Source organism: Thrips palmi, unplaced genomic scaffold, assembly GCF_012932325.1.
Source record: "Thrips palmi isolate BJ-2018 unplaced genomic scaffold, TpBJ-2018v1 HiC_scaffold_17, whole genome shotgun sequence".
Taxonomy (NCBI): domain Eukaryota; kingdom Metazoa; phylum Arthropoda; class Insecta; order Thysanoptera; family Thripidae; genus Thrips; species Thrips palmi.
This window is the reverse complement of record NW_023144626.1, coordinates 5,311,860-5,327,459: the sequence shown is the minus strand read 5'-3', so window position 1 is coordinate 5,327,459 and position 15,600 is coordinate 5,311,860. Positions and strand designations below refer to the sequence as shown.

The following is a 15,600-nucleotide window of genomic DNA, read 5'->3' as shown; positions in this document are numbered from 1 at the left end:
TCACTTTTTCTGTTGTCAAAATTACCGCCGCAAAAATAAATAATTTTTTTAAAGGTCGCGTGTGCGTTGGGCCGGCTGGTCGTCCGGGCCCCTGCCGTGACGATACCTTCGTGATTCCCTATCGCCAAATCTCTATAACAGAGCAAGGACGTCTCCGGGCGGCCGTGGCGGCGCGGCACAATGTCAGTGTCAGTGCCGCGCCACGCCACGCCACGCCAGGCCAGGCCGGCCACGCCACACGGAAAGGAGAGGGTTTGGCGGGACTGGCAGTGGATGGGCCGGAGGGCCGGACACCAACGCGACAACGCGACCGCCAGTCCGGTGGCCGTCATGGCGAAGAGCGCCGTGCTGGTGCTGCTCCTCGCCGCCCTGGTCGCGAACCGCCTGTCGTCCTGCCGCGCGGAGAGGATACCTTCCGGCATAGTGAGCAAGGAGTGCCAACTTAATTTTTGAAAATTAATTTTAAAAGGTGCATCCGTAAAAACGGGACAGACACCGGAAACAAAAACTAGCTTGTTGCAACTTTCTTTTCGCTAGGGCCCGTTCCGCGTCGAGCTCCGCTCCTTCAACGTGTGTCCAGCGGCCGAGAAGTGCCTCCATCCAGAAAAGCTGAACATAGAAAACATGAAGATCGCCAGAGACCCCAACAACCCTTACAAGTACACCTACAACGCCGACGTGAACGTGTCTGTACCAGTGGATGACACTTACAAGGTAACGGGTTGCTCACATATCGAACAATCCCAGAAGCTCGCTAAGAGTTTGGGCGAGCACCGATTCGTGTCTTTCTTTCGTAGACAGAGGTGAAGGTGTCGAGGTGGAGCTCCCTAGGGTGGACAAATAATGTCTTCAAGATGACGGTGCCCAACCCTTGCTCGACGTTCAAGTCCACTCGCCCGGACGTCTTCAAGCAGGTGTCCGACCTGTACTACGGGGGCACCGTCACGGACTGCCCCCTTCCTCCCGTGAGTACGCACACTGTCTTTGCCGCCAAGCACGCCAAGCCGCCTGAAAGGGAAGGGAAAAGTCGCACTTTGCCCCTGTAAGTAGGCAACTCTTGCGATGCGATGTTCCCCGACCCGACAGTCCCCTCTTTCGGCTAAAACGACTTTGGTCAGGTCATCCCAGCAGGGAGAAGGTTCAATCCTGCATCAAACCTGTCAAGAGCATTGGTTTTTGTTTTCAAAAAAAAATTAAAAAGCGTTGGTCTGCGGCAGGTAGCAGCATTGGTGCGCGACTTCGTCGTGGAGGCCAAGCCGCCCTCCAACGTCAAGACCCTCCCGTACGGCCGCTTCAAGGCCAAGATCAAGCTGGTCGATCCGAACCAGGAGTGCGTCACGTGCTACGATGTCATCACGGATATTTTGCCTAAACGTCGCCAATAGATAAAACAAGCAGGCACCAGGTGCAAGGCTGGACCTTTGACAGCACCTCAGTCCAACAAAAGCCTCCAGCTATCAAATATGCAAAGTAATTGGCACATCAAGCAGGGCCAGGCACTTGATGCTAAAGAACGTTAGCTGGGTTATTAAAGTTGATACACATAAGTTCCAATTTTTATAGTTGTTTTATTTTTACTTTTTGAATGTAACAGCACATAAATAAAAATACAGAACACCATAGAGTTTTATTCACTCAAATTTGATGGCATGTCAAAAATTTTACTGACATGACGGGTCATGCATAACAGAACTGGTCTCAAAATTGCAACAACAATGGGCAGAGAACTACTGATTGTACAAACTAAGACGATTGTTAAAGAAACTTTGCCTTGATTCAAAGTTTCTTATTATATTTCATCGCATAACATTTGTACATAATTTGTATAGTAAAGATATTACAGTTTTCTTTTGTTCTCCTGTCATTGTAAAACCAACTAGACACCCACAAAAACCAACTGGTCGGAAATTTAACTTTCCAGTGAAAAATGGAACTTCTTGCAAAACGGATGAAACACAAAGCTAAGAACTTAGTATTGTGTATACTATAGACAGTTGTAAAAGGCACTTTGACTTGCTAATTAATTTTGTATCATATTTCATCACATGACAGTGTACATCATTAATATTGGAAAGACACTTTTTTCTTAAGTTTCTCGACTCCAATAAATTTGATGGTTGGAATTAAGGCAATCTTATCAGCACTTCACTCGTCATCTTCATCATCATCATCCTCGTCATCATCGCCCTCGTCATCTTCGTCCTCGTCATCTTCGTCCTCATCATCATCGTCCTCATCATCATCGTCCTCATCATCATCGTCCTCACCTTCCTCGTCGTCAACATCATCTTCATCATCGTCTTCCTCGTCATCGTCTTCCTCGTCGTCATCGTCTTCCTCGTCGTCATCGTCTTCCTCGTCGTCATCATCTTCACTCCCCTCAACAGCATTCAGTTTCTGAAGTTGACCTTGGAAAGCAGCAAGATCTTCATCTTCGCTATCATCACTATCATCGTCTTCTTCTTTCTTTACTGTAGCTTTTGCCTCCTGCGCTTTGGCTACACCATTATTCAACTTCTGTTTCTTGCTTGGAACCTCCTCTTTCACTGTTGCTGTTCCTGCCCTCTTGTGCCTCATTACTTTCACAACTGAATTCTTAAATGTAGTGTTATTTAGCTCAAGAGCCTTTTCCACATCAGCAACATTCTGAAATATAATTAAAATGGTACAAGGAATCCTTCTCACTATTGATTTCATTTAAGAGAAAAAATATGAAACTTACTGTCATGTAAACCATTGCATGCCTGTCCTTGTACGGGGCATTTATACGCACTCCTGACACTGGACCAGCTTTGCTAACAAACTTTAAAACATCTTCCTCTGTGACATCTAGAAATACAAGAATCACATAAGTATACAGACTTACATTGATACAATTTTCAAAAAATTATATCAAGAGATAAAAGGGGGATTCGAACCTGAGGTAATATTAGAAATGAAAACAGTATTCATGAATGGGAAAAATATTTCTTGTGTATATACTGAGACTTTGACTTTACTTCCTCGGATATTTACAGATCCTGAAGACAATGCTGCTTTTGCACTAGCTTCTTCCTAGAAGTTCAAAACAATATTAAAATAAATTCTAAACAGGTAAATAAATTACTCTCACGGGCAGATACTCACTTCGAAAGAGAAGACACACTTAGTAACATTTTTCTTTTTCCTGTCTCGTGATATAGCAATTCTGGCAATTTTACCATATTTACCAAAGGTAGACCAAACATCCTCATCATTTAAGTCTGGAAAGAAAAGGTATGCTATTAAAGTACAGGTCAAAGAGTATCAGACAAACACTAGATGCACACTTAATCTACTCTATGTTGCAGGTGTGAAAGAGACATTAACTTCCATACAGCAACCAAATCCACCATAGAAGTAGTAATGGTCACCATGTCATTAGCAGTTTCCCAAAACTGGTGATTAAAAACATTCCTTTACTATGCGATCCATTTCTATGTAGTTACCTTTAGGGGGATTAGACAGAGTAAGTCTTTGATGGATGGGTATTTTTGAGTCATCTACATGACTTATTGTTAGGTGGCGACCATCAAGTAAAACACCATTCAGCTTCTTTGCTGCACGTGCTTCTTCGGCAGTCTTGAATTCCACTACAAAATTATGGTGGCGTCTCTTCATCTGATGTAGAACAAAATAAATCATGGCTTAAATAAACACCTTGAGATTAATTAACATACAAATGGCAGTAAGAGAGAATAAAAAATTAACCTGAACTATTTCTCCTCGAGGAGTCAGAATTTCACGAAGTTTGGGTGTGGCGTCATCGGATACGTTGCTGATGCGAACTTTCCTAAATGCGATTCCCCTAGAAAGGCAAAGTAACAAATGACATCCAATAAACAATAGGAAAAACACTTGATATAATGATGAGATAAGATAGTGATACAACTTACTTGTTTGATTCTTCTGAAGGGAGCTCCTGTTTCAAAGACTTTGTTACGCCTTCACTGAAGAACGAAGTCTTCACAGCTTTGGGTGATCCATTGAAGGGTCGCTTCTTACCCCCAACTGGTGACTGAGCAACCTTGGCACTTCCTTTAGCGGCTTCTGTCGCACTTTGCAGAGCCTTGGCCACACTGGGTGTTCCCTTGGGAGTCTTTGCGACATTGGGAGTTCCTTTTGGAGTCTTGGCTAAATTGGGCATTTCTTTCGGAGTCTTGGCTAAATTGGGCATTTCTTTCGGAGTCTTGGCTACATTCGGGGTTCCTTTCGGAGTCTTGGCTACATTCGGGGTTCCTTTCGGAGTCTTGGCTACATCGGGCATTCCTTTTGGAGTCATGGCTACAGTGGGTGTTCCTTTAGGGGTCTTGGCTACAGTGGGTGTTCCTTTAGGGGTCTTGGCTACATTGGGTGTTCCTTTAGGAGTCTTGGCTACATTGGGGGTTCCTTTAGGGGTCTTGGCTACATTGGGGGTTCCTTTAGGGGTCTTGGCTACATTAGGGGTTCCTTTCGGAGTCGCTGGACCTTTCCCTTTGGGACTCTTTAGATTGGGTGTTGCAGGGCCCCTTCCCTTGGGTGATTTGAGCTTCTGCCCCGGGCTCTTCATGGCTTTGGCAACAGTCATTTGGGCAGAAACAATTCACCTGGAACAGAATAACACACTCACTGTTGACACTCCCTTCGACTCAAATAAGGGCATGAGGCATCAAAATATCGGCTACCGACACATAAGACACGTAAAAGGATTAAACCACAGGAATTTTGAAAGAGATACACACTAAAAGCAAAATAAACAGATAAAAGGCAAGGCCAAACAGCCCGTCGGCGACAACACGTGTTAACGGTAAGGTTAAGAACCACGAGGAAGTCGCGTCGCAAACAACAGTCTCTTGCATCAACTAAAGAGGCAAAAAGTGCATGGCCCATTTTCCTCGGCAAGGAAGAACTTACAAGAGTCCGAACCGAAGAGGCCTAATGGTTCAGCGCGCACGTATAAACCGAACAGAAACACAAACAGTGCGTGTTTCGTACGCACGCACAACCACAACCAACCAAAACCACACAGACACACACACACACACAGTCACGTCACACACACGGGACGAGTAGGGGAGCGGGTGGAAGGGGGGGGGGGTCGTAAGGGCGACGCGATCTATCGAAACAATATCGATGTCTTGAAAGCACACTCAAGTTTGTTTGTTTTTTGTGTGTTAAATTGAATGTTGGAAGAAAAAAGTACATTCCCATGTATGAACCTCTTGGCGATATTGTGGTAGGATCCTTGGATGCCCCTTTGGTCCTCCTCAGACCGAGGACTGGAGCAGTGAAAAGCCCAAATTTAAGCTTCCCGCTCTCAGATTCTCCGGTCTCTTTTGTCGTTTCGAAGAAGGCACAGGAACCCTTTCGCTCCTCCCGCCACTTTTACGCGGCTCGCGGCGCATTGTTGCAGATTTGCTTGGTTGACATCTTTGACATCCGAGTCTTGAGTGAAGTGACTTATTTTCTCTGCGCGCTGGTCAGTTTTTGCTGTCTAGAAGCAACTCTTAGTTGTCGTTTGCCAGTGCCTGGTTGTGTTTCTCTGACTTGCTCCATCCTTCCTTCTAACATGGATCTCTCCGAAGGAGCCTTGGACGTGAGTATCTAATCTGTTCCATGAACATAGTGTTGCACAACAACCATTTGTTGTTCTTCCAACGTTATATGTCCTGTTTTTCGACACTTAGGAAAATAATCATGGACCTATGTTTCTTACTCAACTGAACTTTGTCATCCCTTGAGGCTTATGTTTCAATTCGTGTCATTAACCTTAGGCATGTTAGACCGTTTCCCATTACATCAACTATAACAGTTTACCATAATTATGTGCTTGTCTCTTTGCAGACCATCATGAATGGGGGTCAAATAGATGAACCAATCATGCAAATTCTGGTAAGTTTCATTTTAGTTTCCAGTAATTCTGTTCAAAAGTGGACCCATCCATTCCTGACTTTGTTTCTTTGTCCCCACCAGGGTAGCAAAAAGATATCAGGCGCTGGTGACAATGAGCGTTATCGCCTCCTGGTGTCTGATGGGGTTCATGTCAACAGTTTTGCCATGTTGGCAACACAACTGAATGACAAGATTCGTAATGGGGACCTTGGTGACAATACCATTGTCCGCATTAAAAGATACATTACAAGTGTTGTGCCTAACTCTGGCAAAGGAGAAAAGTAAGTCTTTTTTCTCGTGAAAATGCCTTGCTTTCGTGTGTTTTGTTTTCTTTATTTCTTAGGGTCAGTGCTTCAGGAACAGTGTAACATTGAACAAAATTCTCATGTTTCCAGACGGGTCATGATAATTCTTGATGTAGAAGTGGTCTCGCCTGGAAGTGAAGTTGGATGCCGCATTGGTAATCCCGTGTCCTGGAGTCCAGAGGGTCAGGCTCAACCTCCTGCTGCTGCTGCTGCCCCTGCTGCAGCAGCACCTCCAAGCAGACCAGTCAATGGCCAAGCAAGCAGCTCCAACTCAGCTGCCCCTGCCCCAGCGCCGAAGCCTGCGTTCTCTACACCCCCTAAAGCACCAGCAGCTGTCAATGGAGGAAACCGAGGCGGTATGTCCCTGGAAGGTGTACCCTGTATATTAAACTTGGCTCAGTTTGCCTTTGGATCATAAGTTTCTTTGTGATCAGGTTTTGGTGGTGGCTATGGCAACAACATCAGATCACCAGGCCATGGGATGGGTGGAATGGAGCTTACACCCAACACTCATTCGCACCCCATTGCAAGTCTCACACCATATCAAAACAAATGGGTCATCAAAGCCAGAGTTACCTCAAAGGGCCCGAAACGATCTTGGTCAAATGCTAAAGGAGAGGGATCCTTGTTTTCTTTCGATTTGGTTGATGATTCAGGAGAAATTCGTGTCACTGCATTCCGTGAACAATGCACCAAGTTTCATGATATGATTGAGGTAAATCCCTTATCTTAAAGACAGTCTAATGTGTTGTATCTCTGTTCTTTTCTAACATTTGGTATTTTATGCAGGTTGGAAAGGTGTACCTCATTACTAAGGGAACTTTAAAGACAGCCAACAAAATGTATTCAAACTTGAACAATGATTATGAATTGAATTTAAATAATGAATCTCAAATCCTTCCTGTTCCTGAAGATGATGATGGTGTTCCCCAGATCAAGTTTAACTTTGTACCCCTTGATCAAATTGAGATTATAGAGCCTAACATGCTAGTTGGTATGATAATCTGCTGATTTTATTGTTAACAATAGATAGTGTCTAAGATGTGAATCAATGTTTCAAATATCATAATCTTGCTTGTAGATGTGATTGGAGTTGTAAAGACTCCAGGTGAAGTTACAACATTTACTTCAAAATCAACTAACAAGGAGTTCAAGAAACGCGAAGTGACCATAGTCGATAAGACCAACACAGCTGTGAGATTCATTACTTTTTCTATTATTCTCTCTTAAATTTTGTCCTCAAGTCATGTTTCTTAATTATATTTCAATTTTGGTACCAGATTCACCTGACCCTATGGGGATCACAAGCTGAGGAGTTTGATGGCTCTAACCAACCTGTTGTCGCTGTTAAGGGCGGCAAAGTGAATGAGTTTGGTGGGGGCAAATCTGTTTCTCTTCCTGCATCTGCCACATTCCTAGAAAATCCAGACATTCCTGAGGCTCACCAGCTGAAAGGCTGGTACGATGGTGATGGTTCTAGTGCTAACTTCAAGCTACTCTCACAGCGGACCGGCGGTACTGGAATGGGAAGTGATGGTATGTGCCATGGAATCATTTGGAGTTTCTTAATGTACTTGTCTGTAAAAAAATGATTCTTATTTGCCACTATTTGTTGACAGCTGATCTAATTACAATTAAGGAAGCTCGTGACAAAGGGCTGGGTAGTGGTGGCAAAACTGAGTACTATTCCACAAAAGCCTCTATTGTTATGATTAAAAGTGAAAATGCCATGTACAATGCTTGTCCTGGAGAAAACTGCAACAAGAAGGTATACAAACTTTTTAGAGGGAAACATTCTCTTTCAATTTAATCTAATTCTTTGCAGCATATTAATTAATCTACTATTATGTGTACTTTCTTTAATAGGTCATTGATCAGCAAAATGGTCTCTACCGCTGCGAGAAATGCAACAGAGACTACCCTAATTACAAGCCTCGTCTCTTGCTTTCGGTATTGCATTTTTCTATATCAATCTTTCTACTCCTTGTATGTAACATACTTGATGCAAATTTCAAAGTCCTTTATTTTTATGTTCAGATGAATGTTGGTGACTGGTCAGACAACACTTGGGTAACCCTTTTCCAAGAACAAGCTGAAGAAGTTCTTGGGCAAACATCTGCAAGCTTAGATGAGTTGAAGACTAGTAATCCTGAAGCATATCAGCAGATTTTCCAACAAGCTACCTTTAAATCATATGTGTTTAGAATGCGTGTTCAACTTCAGGCTTACAACGTAAGAATAGTATATTTTAATGCCTTTTCCATATTCTTGTATACTACACCCTGACAACTTGCTAATTATATTCTGTCTCATTTACAGGATGAGACCCGGCTGAAAACAAATGTCTACTCCGTAAAGAAGATTGATCACAAGAGTTACTGTGAAAGTCTTCTTTCCCAGCTGAAGGAGATTGAAGGCATGGGAGAGGCTTAATTTTTTATTGCTTTGTTTCTTTTTTATTGCATTAATTTTATACTTGTCTAACATTGGTCAGATTATTTGTTCGATGTGACCGCTAATATTTCACTTACATGCATGGCGTCTCGATTAAGGCAGATACACTCTTTTGTTTTATGTTCCTATTATTTGTCTCTTAAAATCAATTGATGTGGATGGATCATTGTGTAATTTTCATATGCACTCATCAAATAAATCTGTTTAGTTTGCAATTAGTTTGAATGTGTCATTTCTTAAATATTTCACTAAGGGATCCTGAGTTTAAACTCAATGATTCTTAATAACTTCAAAATTGGTGCACAGCTTTTATTTATGAAATAGGTAACTTACACCTAAAGTTTAACACTAGCACAAATTCCTCAAGTAACTTTGTCCTTAACTTTGGGGCTCTTCATTCTCCTCCCCACTTTCATAAATGATATGCCTTTACAAATGTGACATGGATTGAAACTTACATAACCTAGCAACTGTTAATTTATTCTCTTCAAAATTCCTTTATCTGAATCTGCCTTACAATAATGTCTTAAAATACACCATAGACATATCATAAACTTTTCATATAGTCAGTCAATATCTAACTTTCTGAATGATCCATCAAGGCTGCTGCTGATGGAATTGTCCTTGCGCTTTTCTTGCCTTAATACTTCGTTTGATCGAACCTTCTCTGTGCTGAGAAAGTACTCACGGTAACTCACTAACTTCTCCTGCCACAACTCTGCAATGTCAACGCACAAACTTTTTAATACTCAGATCGGTTAATTAATTCTATCATAGATATCTTTTGGAATGGAGTGTTTAAGTAAATTCTTTAGCATCCTCACTTCACCTACCACATAGTTCATCAGATGACCGCTCCTGGCCGCCGTAGTCAGATGGCAACACATCCTGAGGTACATGTTCCAAGAGGCTATCAAAGCTGTCGTGAGTGTAGATCTGCACAGAACAGAGACGGTTTATTGAATGGAATCAGCAAAAATAAACTTAATTCAACTTGAAATATTGCATGTTATTTTGGCTTTACCCTGCTGGCTATTTTATCCGGAAGAAAGGATTTGACAATGTTGATGATCCTGCCCGCGAACACGGGAGGGAACAAAACGTGGATCCCTGCCACACGCGCTGGGTACGTTCGCTAGAAACAGCAAGTCATTTGTTAGCGTACAAGACAAAAAAAAAGAATCACGAAATAGGGAAAGGTTGCTTGATCGTGCTTTGCTGGGGCGGCCTCTTAGAGTTCAAGTTCTGCTGACGGCGCCTGGCTGGTAGGCAACCGGCATGGCCGCCAACACAGAAGCCCGAGGAGGGTGGCCTACCTGCCCCTGAGAAGACACCAGCCGAGCGGGGGGGGGGGGGGGGGCGACACAGGTGCGGCCGGCCTGTAGACTGATTCCGAGAGTCGTTTTCGTCGATCTGTCTCTCTCTCACTTATGGGGGAAGCCCCATGAGTGTGAGAGAGACAGAGCGACGAAAACGACTCTCGGAATTAGTCTGGAAGGCAGCGTTTTTTCCCCAAGACCCATAGGGGGCGGCGGGCATACCGACAGGGTCTTTTTGTCTGGAGTGGTGTGTGGTGTGTACACTGTACAGTACCCTGACGTGCGAGACGGCCTTCCGGATGAAGAGCGGGCTCGCTCCCGAGGCGTGCGCCAGCTCGTAGCCCCTGGCGTCGAAGATGAGGCAGTCCCCCATGGTGGGGGGCTCTCGGATCACCACGTCCTGCCCCATGAACGTCAGCTTGATGAGCAGCTCCACGCTGAAGTTCTCGACGGCGGTGTCGCGGAGGCGGATCAGAGACACGCGGTGCAGGTCGCTCGTCAGTCGGGGCATGACGCACAGGCCGCTGGAACCCAAGGGAACGGAACGTCGTACACCAGCCTGGTTCCGAACGGTGCCTTGGCCGCCCTGCCGGCTCTGCCTCTCTCGCACTCATGTGATTACAGGGAGGCGAGAGAGACAGCGACGGAGCACCGTCCGGCATCGACCCGCAGGCAGTGGCGGATCCAGGGGCTGCCCTACAAGGGGAGATAGCACTTTTTGCGTGGCATGGAGGGAAGGGGCACAGACAACTTTTGTCTGTCTTTCGGGCCGCTGAATGATGGGGGATCCTTTTATTCCCCCCTCCTCCCTTTTTCTAGATCCGCACTTGCCCGCAGATAGCAAGGGGCAACGTAGGGCCAGGCAACGTTACTAATTGTCTAGCCACACTGGCGAGGCTAGCAGTTGGCTGTGCCAGAGAGAGACGGATTGGAGACTTGGACTTTAATGTTCGTTTGAATCGAGAGGTGATCCATCAGCGGCTTTGACACATTAAGTGTGGACTCACGCTTTTTTTTCAGGGTTCATTCAAATGCACACACTACAATGCCCCCACGGTATTTGGTAGACGCGGGTACTTTTTGAGAATCATTATTCCTCAAGTAAAAAAATAAATCCGGCATGGATAAGCGGTTTCCCGGCGCCTCGAAAGGCGACTTTTGTGCTGAGCGCGAAGCATGAGCGTTCCTCACACGACGCGAAAGAGCTGCTGCAGCCGCGGCGCGAGCGGGTCTCGGTCCGTGTAGAACTCCGGCAGGTCGGAGCGCACGGTGTACATGTCGTCCAGGCGGCACTGCGCCATCACCACCGAGTTCTTGCAGCGCACGAGGAGCCGCTCGATGACCACGTCGTCTGCAAACCAAAAACCAAATCCAAACTTGAACTTGCACAGTGTCACTCGGTAAAAACGGTTCCTGGTCTTTATTCCAGGAACTTCCTGGAAATCACCTATGTCTCTACCATAGGGTTCCTGCTGGCAAACCCAGGTACCGTTTCTACCGTGCAACTAAAAATAAAAAGTTTGCTGTTTTGACTTGCGCCCAGTCAAAGTCAAACACTCCGAGGCGCTGGCCTGCCCTCTCCCCTCCCACGCACGGAGCAGGGAAACGAAAAGCCAACGGGCCCTGCATGAACGATTCCGAGAGTCGCTTTCGTCGCTCTGCCTCTCTCACACCAACACGGGACGCTCCATGAGTGCGAGAGAGACAGAGCGACGGAAACGACTCTCGGAATGAGTCTGCCGGCCGCGGCAGCCATACCGATGTCGTCTGCCGGGAGGTGCGGCTGCTTCTCCAGCCACGCCCTGATGTTGGCCACGTCCCTGGCCAGGCCCGCCTTCGTGATGCCGTACGCAGCCAGGATGCGGGACGCCTCCTCCTCCGTCGGGTGCTGCATGGCCTTCACCTTGTTCTCTGCAACAAGCAAGAGTCCGTCGTTTGGCGCCTTTTCCCTCCCACAACACGACACCGACAGACACTCTCAAAGCTGAGCCCACCGGTCTGGTTCCGAAAAATCGGTCCCTCGCTCTGTCTCCGTCGCACTCATGGGGCGTTCCGTACGGGTGCGAGAGAGACAGAGCGACGAATACGACTCTCGAAATGAGTGCGCAGGGAAAGCAGACATTCCAGCTTGTGCTGCTGCAGCCTTTCTTTTGTTGGCGCTTGGCCGCGCTTGGCGCGCTTGGCGCAGGTCATCAGGACCCCTTCATTACGCGTGTTTCGTTTCGTCACTGGATCGTCTCGTCACTTCCAGCCGGATGGCTCTCGTTGCAGACTGACAGCCCGTCCGTCAGGCCCTGCCGCAATGCTGCTACCATTGCGAAACGCGAAGCCGCGCGGCGACGCAGTCGCATTGCCTTTCCATTGTGACTGTAATTGTTATTAATCGTCCTCCCAGCCTGCTCTGCTGCTCGCGCCCAACTGACTGACGCCTGGACCAGATTCCGAGCGACGGCGTTTCGTCACTCTGTCTCTCTCGCGCCGCGCCTGGACGGCAGAGAGACAGTGCGTGCGAGAGAGACAGAGCGGCGACCTGCGGAGACGCGAGGCAGGGAAGTCCACGGCGTCCGTCTAGGCGTCCGCGGCCTGCCTCACCAGCGCACGGGGGCACAGTGGGCCAGAAGACCGGTGGAGGCGGCCAAACCTCTAGCTAGCGCGCGCAAGCCTTAAGCGGCTCAAACGAGATGGATTGGCTGAATCGGGCGATGCAGATTACCTCGACTTGTCACATTGTTTCTGTTGGCACGCGCAGTCGCGGCGGCGCGCAGCACACATGCGGGGACCACACGCCTAGCTTTCTCCGCGGTGCTTCGCCGTGCTTCGCGCGTCGCGGCGCCCCGCGTCTTCGGCTGGAGGCTGAGACGGGTCCCTGCCATCCGTCCGCGCCCGCGTGCCCGCGTCCGCGCAACGGGTTTTATTTTGGGAAAACGTTTGCTGCGACAAGGCGAGGCGAGGCGGCGTGGGTGCGAGGGGAAGGGGGAGGGGAGTCGGTGCCGGCCACGGCGCGGACGGCAGCCATTGTGATGCACGTTACATGTTGACCCCCAGCCTTCCCCAGCCTGCCCGTCCTGGACGTCCTAGACGTCCTGGGCTTCTGCTCCGCATCGGCACGGGCGGGGTGGGGCGCAAGCCTATCCAGCCGCGTGACTCGGAAAGAGTGGCTCGCTCGTCGCTGTCTCTCTCGCACCCCTGTGGAACGGCCCTCGAGTGCGAGAGGGACAGAGCGACGCCGCGGCTGTACTTCCTTCCACCAGATGGGCGTTACGCCGTAACTTACCGGGCCGCGGTCGCGCCGTGTTCGAACACGGGCGACCCGGGCCGACCTTTGCCAGGACACTCATTCCGAGAGTCGCTTTCGTCGCTCTGTCTCTCTCGCACCAACACGGGACGCCCCATGAGTGCGAGAGAGACAGAGCGACGAAGACGGCTCTCGGAATCAGGCTGCAGTGTGCCAGACTGCCAGGCCGCCAGGCACGTCGCGACGCGTGACGGAGCGTCGCGGGACCCAGGCAGGCAGGCTTGGCAGCCCCGGCGCCCCGGCAGCCCCGGCACTAAACACTGGTTGGGCCTAATAGGCGCGAGGATCATCGCGCGGGAAGCGCAAAAAACGGCAACGGCAGCGAACGGAAAACTTGCGCGCTCGATGCTCGATGCTCGGTGGCGCACGAGCGCGCCACCGGCCGCGCCGAAACGCCTTCCCGGGCCGCGGCGTGTCGGCGGCGTGCGCGGAATGCGTGCGCGGCGTGGACGCGTAGGGCGCGCGGCACTACGCGGCGCGGGCAAGGTGCGGGGACACGCCCCCTGCCGCCTCGCGCCGAAGCATCGTCCCTCTGTCTCGCTCGCACTCTCAGGGCCTCCCGTAGGAGTGCGAGAGAGACAGCGATCCTTCGAATCAGCGCGGCGCGTGCGCAGTGTCGCCAGCGTCACAACACAACAATCGGTTCGCAGAGACTTCTCACGAAGCTGAAAAACTAAGTCGCAAAAATGGATGTGCTCATTACTTCCGCCTTCCGTACGCTTGAACGAAAGACTCGGGTGGACTTGGTGGATTGTTGCTGAGGGGATAGGTCAGACACTTCATTAAAGAACAAAATAGTTGAAAAATGCATTTTTGTATGATTTCCCTGCAAGATGCGGATGCCTGCCTCGGTGAGCTTCGTTCCGGAGCCAAGCCAAGCCACGCCAAGCCAACCCCCGCGACCACAGCGCTTGAGCGGCTTGAGCGGCTTGAGCCAGGAGCAGCCAATTGGAGTATACAACGGTGGCGCAGGCGCACGGCCGGGGCGGCCGGCTCCTCTGCACCGCACTGTACCGGATGCTGTCCATTGGCAGTGAGGGAAGGCTGATGTGTCCTTGTCCTTCCACTGGGCACTGCTATTGTGATTGACGCATGCAGGCGATGCAGGCTCCACAGGGTGTCCGCGGCGTCCGCGTGTCCTCGGGACGGCTGCACCCTGGCTTGGCACTGGACTGCGAGGACTACTTCGTCTCTCTCGCACCCCTCCGGGCAGCTCCATGAGTGCAAGAGAGACGGGGCGACTCAAGGCGTGCTCGGAGTCAGTCCGCGGACGTGCGGGTCACGCGTGTTGCGTGTCGCCGCGGTGTCTAACAGCGCACTGCGTCGGGACTGCCGTGATCGTGAGTGCAGCACGCGGTGAGGGGGGTTGGTGAGGCAACGGGATGCAAAGAGCGCACCCCTCGGCAAGCTGATTCAGAGAGTCGTTTTCGTCGCTTCTGCCTCTCTCGCACTCGTGTGGCGTCCCGCATGGGAGCGAGAGAGACAGAGCGACGAAAGCCACTCTCGGAATCACTCTGCAGTTGGCCTATCGCAGGAAACTCAACGGCCTATCCGATCGGCAGTCTTGCCACTAACCTAGGAGCCTCTGGTTCTTCATGGCGCCGCCGCTTCGTTGTCGGGGTGCTCCAGGTACTCGAGGAGCTCGATGTGCTCCAGGTGCTCGACGAAGGTGCGCGCGCCGTGCAGGTGGCTGGCGGCGACTGCAGGGTCTGCAGACGACGCGGTGCCGGAGACCGAGTGTCTAGCCGAGGGACTAGGGACCCACCAGGACCCACCAGGACCCACCGCCCGCGTGGCGCCCCACCCGCCTGCATTGCCAAGGCGCCAAGGCTTGCCGAGGCACCGATGGCCAGGGCGCCAGGGCACCGATCCGGCAGGCGGGCGGAAGGGAGGCGGCGGGGACGCGCACAGTGGGCCCGCTGCAGACTCATTCCGAGAGTCGTCTTCGTCGCTCTGTCTCTCTCGCACCTAAACGGCACGCCCCAGGAGTGCGAGAGGGACAGAGCGACGAAAACGACTCTCGGAATCAGTCTGCTCGGTTACGATCGACGCGCCGATAGGTAGGCAACATCGCGCGTTGCGTCATTAGCGAACCTTATTGTTTTCCTGCGTCGTTCTCTTGGTTCTCTTGCAGGCCCGCAGGCCCGCGAAGCGCCGCGGAGGCAAGGTCATGGAGGGGGTAGCGGAGGCCCTCTTATCGCCGAGCTTCTTGAGATGAAAATCGACACTTTTTTCGTCTTCGCCACGACTCGCGCTGCGACGAACACACGAGGCGCCGGGCGCCGCGCACCAAGAGTCGAGTAACTTGAACGCATGGCGCATCGCAGTGGGTTCTCGG

At 49.8% G+C, this 15,600-nt stretch overlaps 4 protein-coding genes across 5 annotated transcripts; 2 read left to right on the top strand and 2 right to left on the bottom strand.

The window, feature by feature from the left end:
* The first annotated feature begins 264 nt into the window (after window positions 1–264).
* LOC117643628 lies at window positions 265–1,558 on the top strand. The gene is made up of 4 exons (XM_034382619.1): window positions 265–423; window positions 538–714; window positions 798–965; window positions 1,218–1,558. Exons 1-4 carry the CDS (start codon window positions 274–276, stop codon window positions 1,383–1,385), a joined length of 663 nt encoding a protein of 220 aa, XP_034238510.1. The 5' UTR covers window positions 265–273; the 3' UTR covers window positions 1,386–1,558.
* A 50-nt stretch (window positions 1,559–1,608) lies between these two features.
* On the bottom strand, window positions 1,609–5,064 carry LOC117643627 (neurofilament heavy polypeptide-like). 2 transcript variants are annotated; one of them, XM_034382617.1, is made up of 8 exons: window positions 4,912–5,064; window positions 3,915–4,604; window positions 3,730–3,826; window positions 3,468–3,639; window positions 3,127–3,242; window positions 2,919–3,054; window positions 2,723–2,829; window positions 1,609–2,646 (listed from the first exon to the last, which is right to left on the bottom strand). In XM_034382617.1, the coding sequence occupies exons 2-8, from the start codon at window positions 4,583–4,585 to the stop codon at window positions 2,146–2,148; spliced, it is 1,800 nt and encodes a 599-aa protein (XP_034238508.1). In that variant the 5' UTR covers window positions 4,586–4,604; window positions 4,912–5,064; the 3' UTR covers window positions 1,609–2,145. The 2 variants fall into 2 exon arrangements, with proteins under 2 accessions (XP_034238508.1, XP_034238509.1); XM_034382618.1 differs by lacking the exon at window positions 4,912–5,064 and adding an exon at window positions 4,687–4,827.
* Window positions 5,065–5,364: 300 nt separating this feature from the next.
* LOC117643801 (replication protein A 70 kDa DNA-binding subunit) lies at window positions 5,365–8,866 on the top strand. Its single transcript, XM_034382900.1, has 12 exons — window positions 5,365–5,593; window positions 5,842–5,889; window positions 5,971–6,170; window positions 6,285–6,550; window positions 6,629–6,909; window positions 6,984–7,188; window positions 7,276–7,388; window positions 7,475–7,730; window positions 7,814–7,962; window positions 8,061–8,144; window positions 8,232–8,426; window positions 8,514–8,866. Exons 1-12 carry the CDS (start codon window positions 5,567–5,569, stop codon window positions 8,625–8,627), a joined length of 1,938 nt encoding a protein of 645 aa, XP_034238791.1. The 5' UTR covers window positions 5,365–5,566; the 3' UTR covers window positions 8,628–8,866.
* A 70-nt stretch (window positions 8,867–8,936) lies between these two features.
* Window positions 8,937–15,066, bottom strand: LOC117643811 (alpha-tocopherol transfer protein-like). Its single transcript, XM_034382914.1, has 7 exons — window positions 14,838–15,066; window positions 11,726–11,878; window positions 11,159–11,318; window positions 10,242–10,491; window positions 9,673–9,783; window positions 9,482–9,584; window positions 8,937–9,366 (listed from the first exon to the last, which is right to left on the bottom strand). The coding sequence occupies exons 1-7, from the start codon at window positions 14,857–14,859 to the stop codon at window positions 9,215–9,217; spliced, it is 951 nt and encodes a 316-aa protein (XP_034238805.1). The 5' UTR covers window positions 14,860–15,066; the 3' UTR covers window positions 8,937–9,214.
* Window positions 15,067–15,600: the final 534 nt, after the last annotated feature.

Coding starts and splice junctions, on each gene's coding strand:
- LOC117643628 (XM_034382619.1), top strand. CDS start 274: ATGGGCCGGAGGGCCGGACACCAACGCGACAACGCGACCGCCAGTCCG. Junction 424..537: donor AGAGGATACCTTCCGGCATA/GTGAGCAAGGAG, acceptor TCTTTTCGCTAG/GGCCCGTTCCGCGTCGAGCT. Junction 966..1,217: donor CGGACTGCCCCCTTCCTCCC/GTGAGTACGCAC, acceptor GGTCTGCGGCAG/GTAGCAGCATTGGTGCGCGA.
- LOC117643627 (XM_034382617.1), bottom strand. CDS start 4,585: ATGACTGTTGCCAAAGCCATGAAGAGCCCGGGGCAGAAGCTCAAATCA. Junction 3,243..3,467: donor TCTGTCTAATCCCCCTAAAG/GTAACTACATAG, acceptor TTTTCTTTCCAG/ACTTAAATGATGAGGATGTT. Junction 2,830..2,918: donor CATTTCTAATATTACCTCAG/GTTCGAATCCCC, acceptor TTGTATTTCTAG/ATGTCACAGAGGAAGATGTT.
- LOC117643801 (XM_034382900.1), top strand. CDS start 5,567: ATGGATCTCTCCGAAGGAGCCTTGGAC. Junction 7,189..7,275: donor AGAGCCTAACATGCTAGTTG/GTATGATAATCT, acceptor TCTTGCTTGTAG/ATGTGATTGGAGTTGTAAAG. Junction 8,145..8,231: donor AGCCTCGTCTCTTGCTTTCG/GTATTGCATTTT, acceptor TTTTATGTTCAG/ATGAATGTTGGTGACTGGTC.
- LOC117643811 (XM_034382914.1), bottom strand. CDS start 14,859: ATGAAGAACCAGAGGCTCCTAG. Junction 9,784..10,241: donor AGGCCGTCTCGCACGTCAGG/GTACTGTACAGT, acceptor TGCTGTTTCTAG/CGAACGTACCCAGCGCGTGT. Junction 9,367..9,481: donor GTCATCTGATGAACTATGTG/GTAGGTGAAGTG, acceptor TTGACATTGCAG/AGTTGTGGCAGGAGAAGTTA.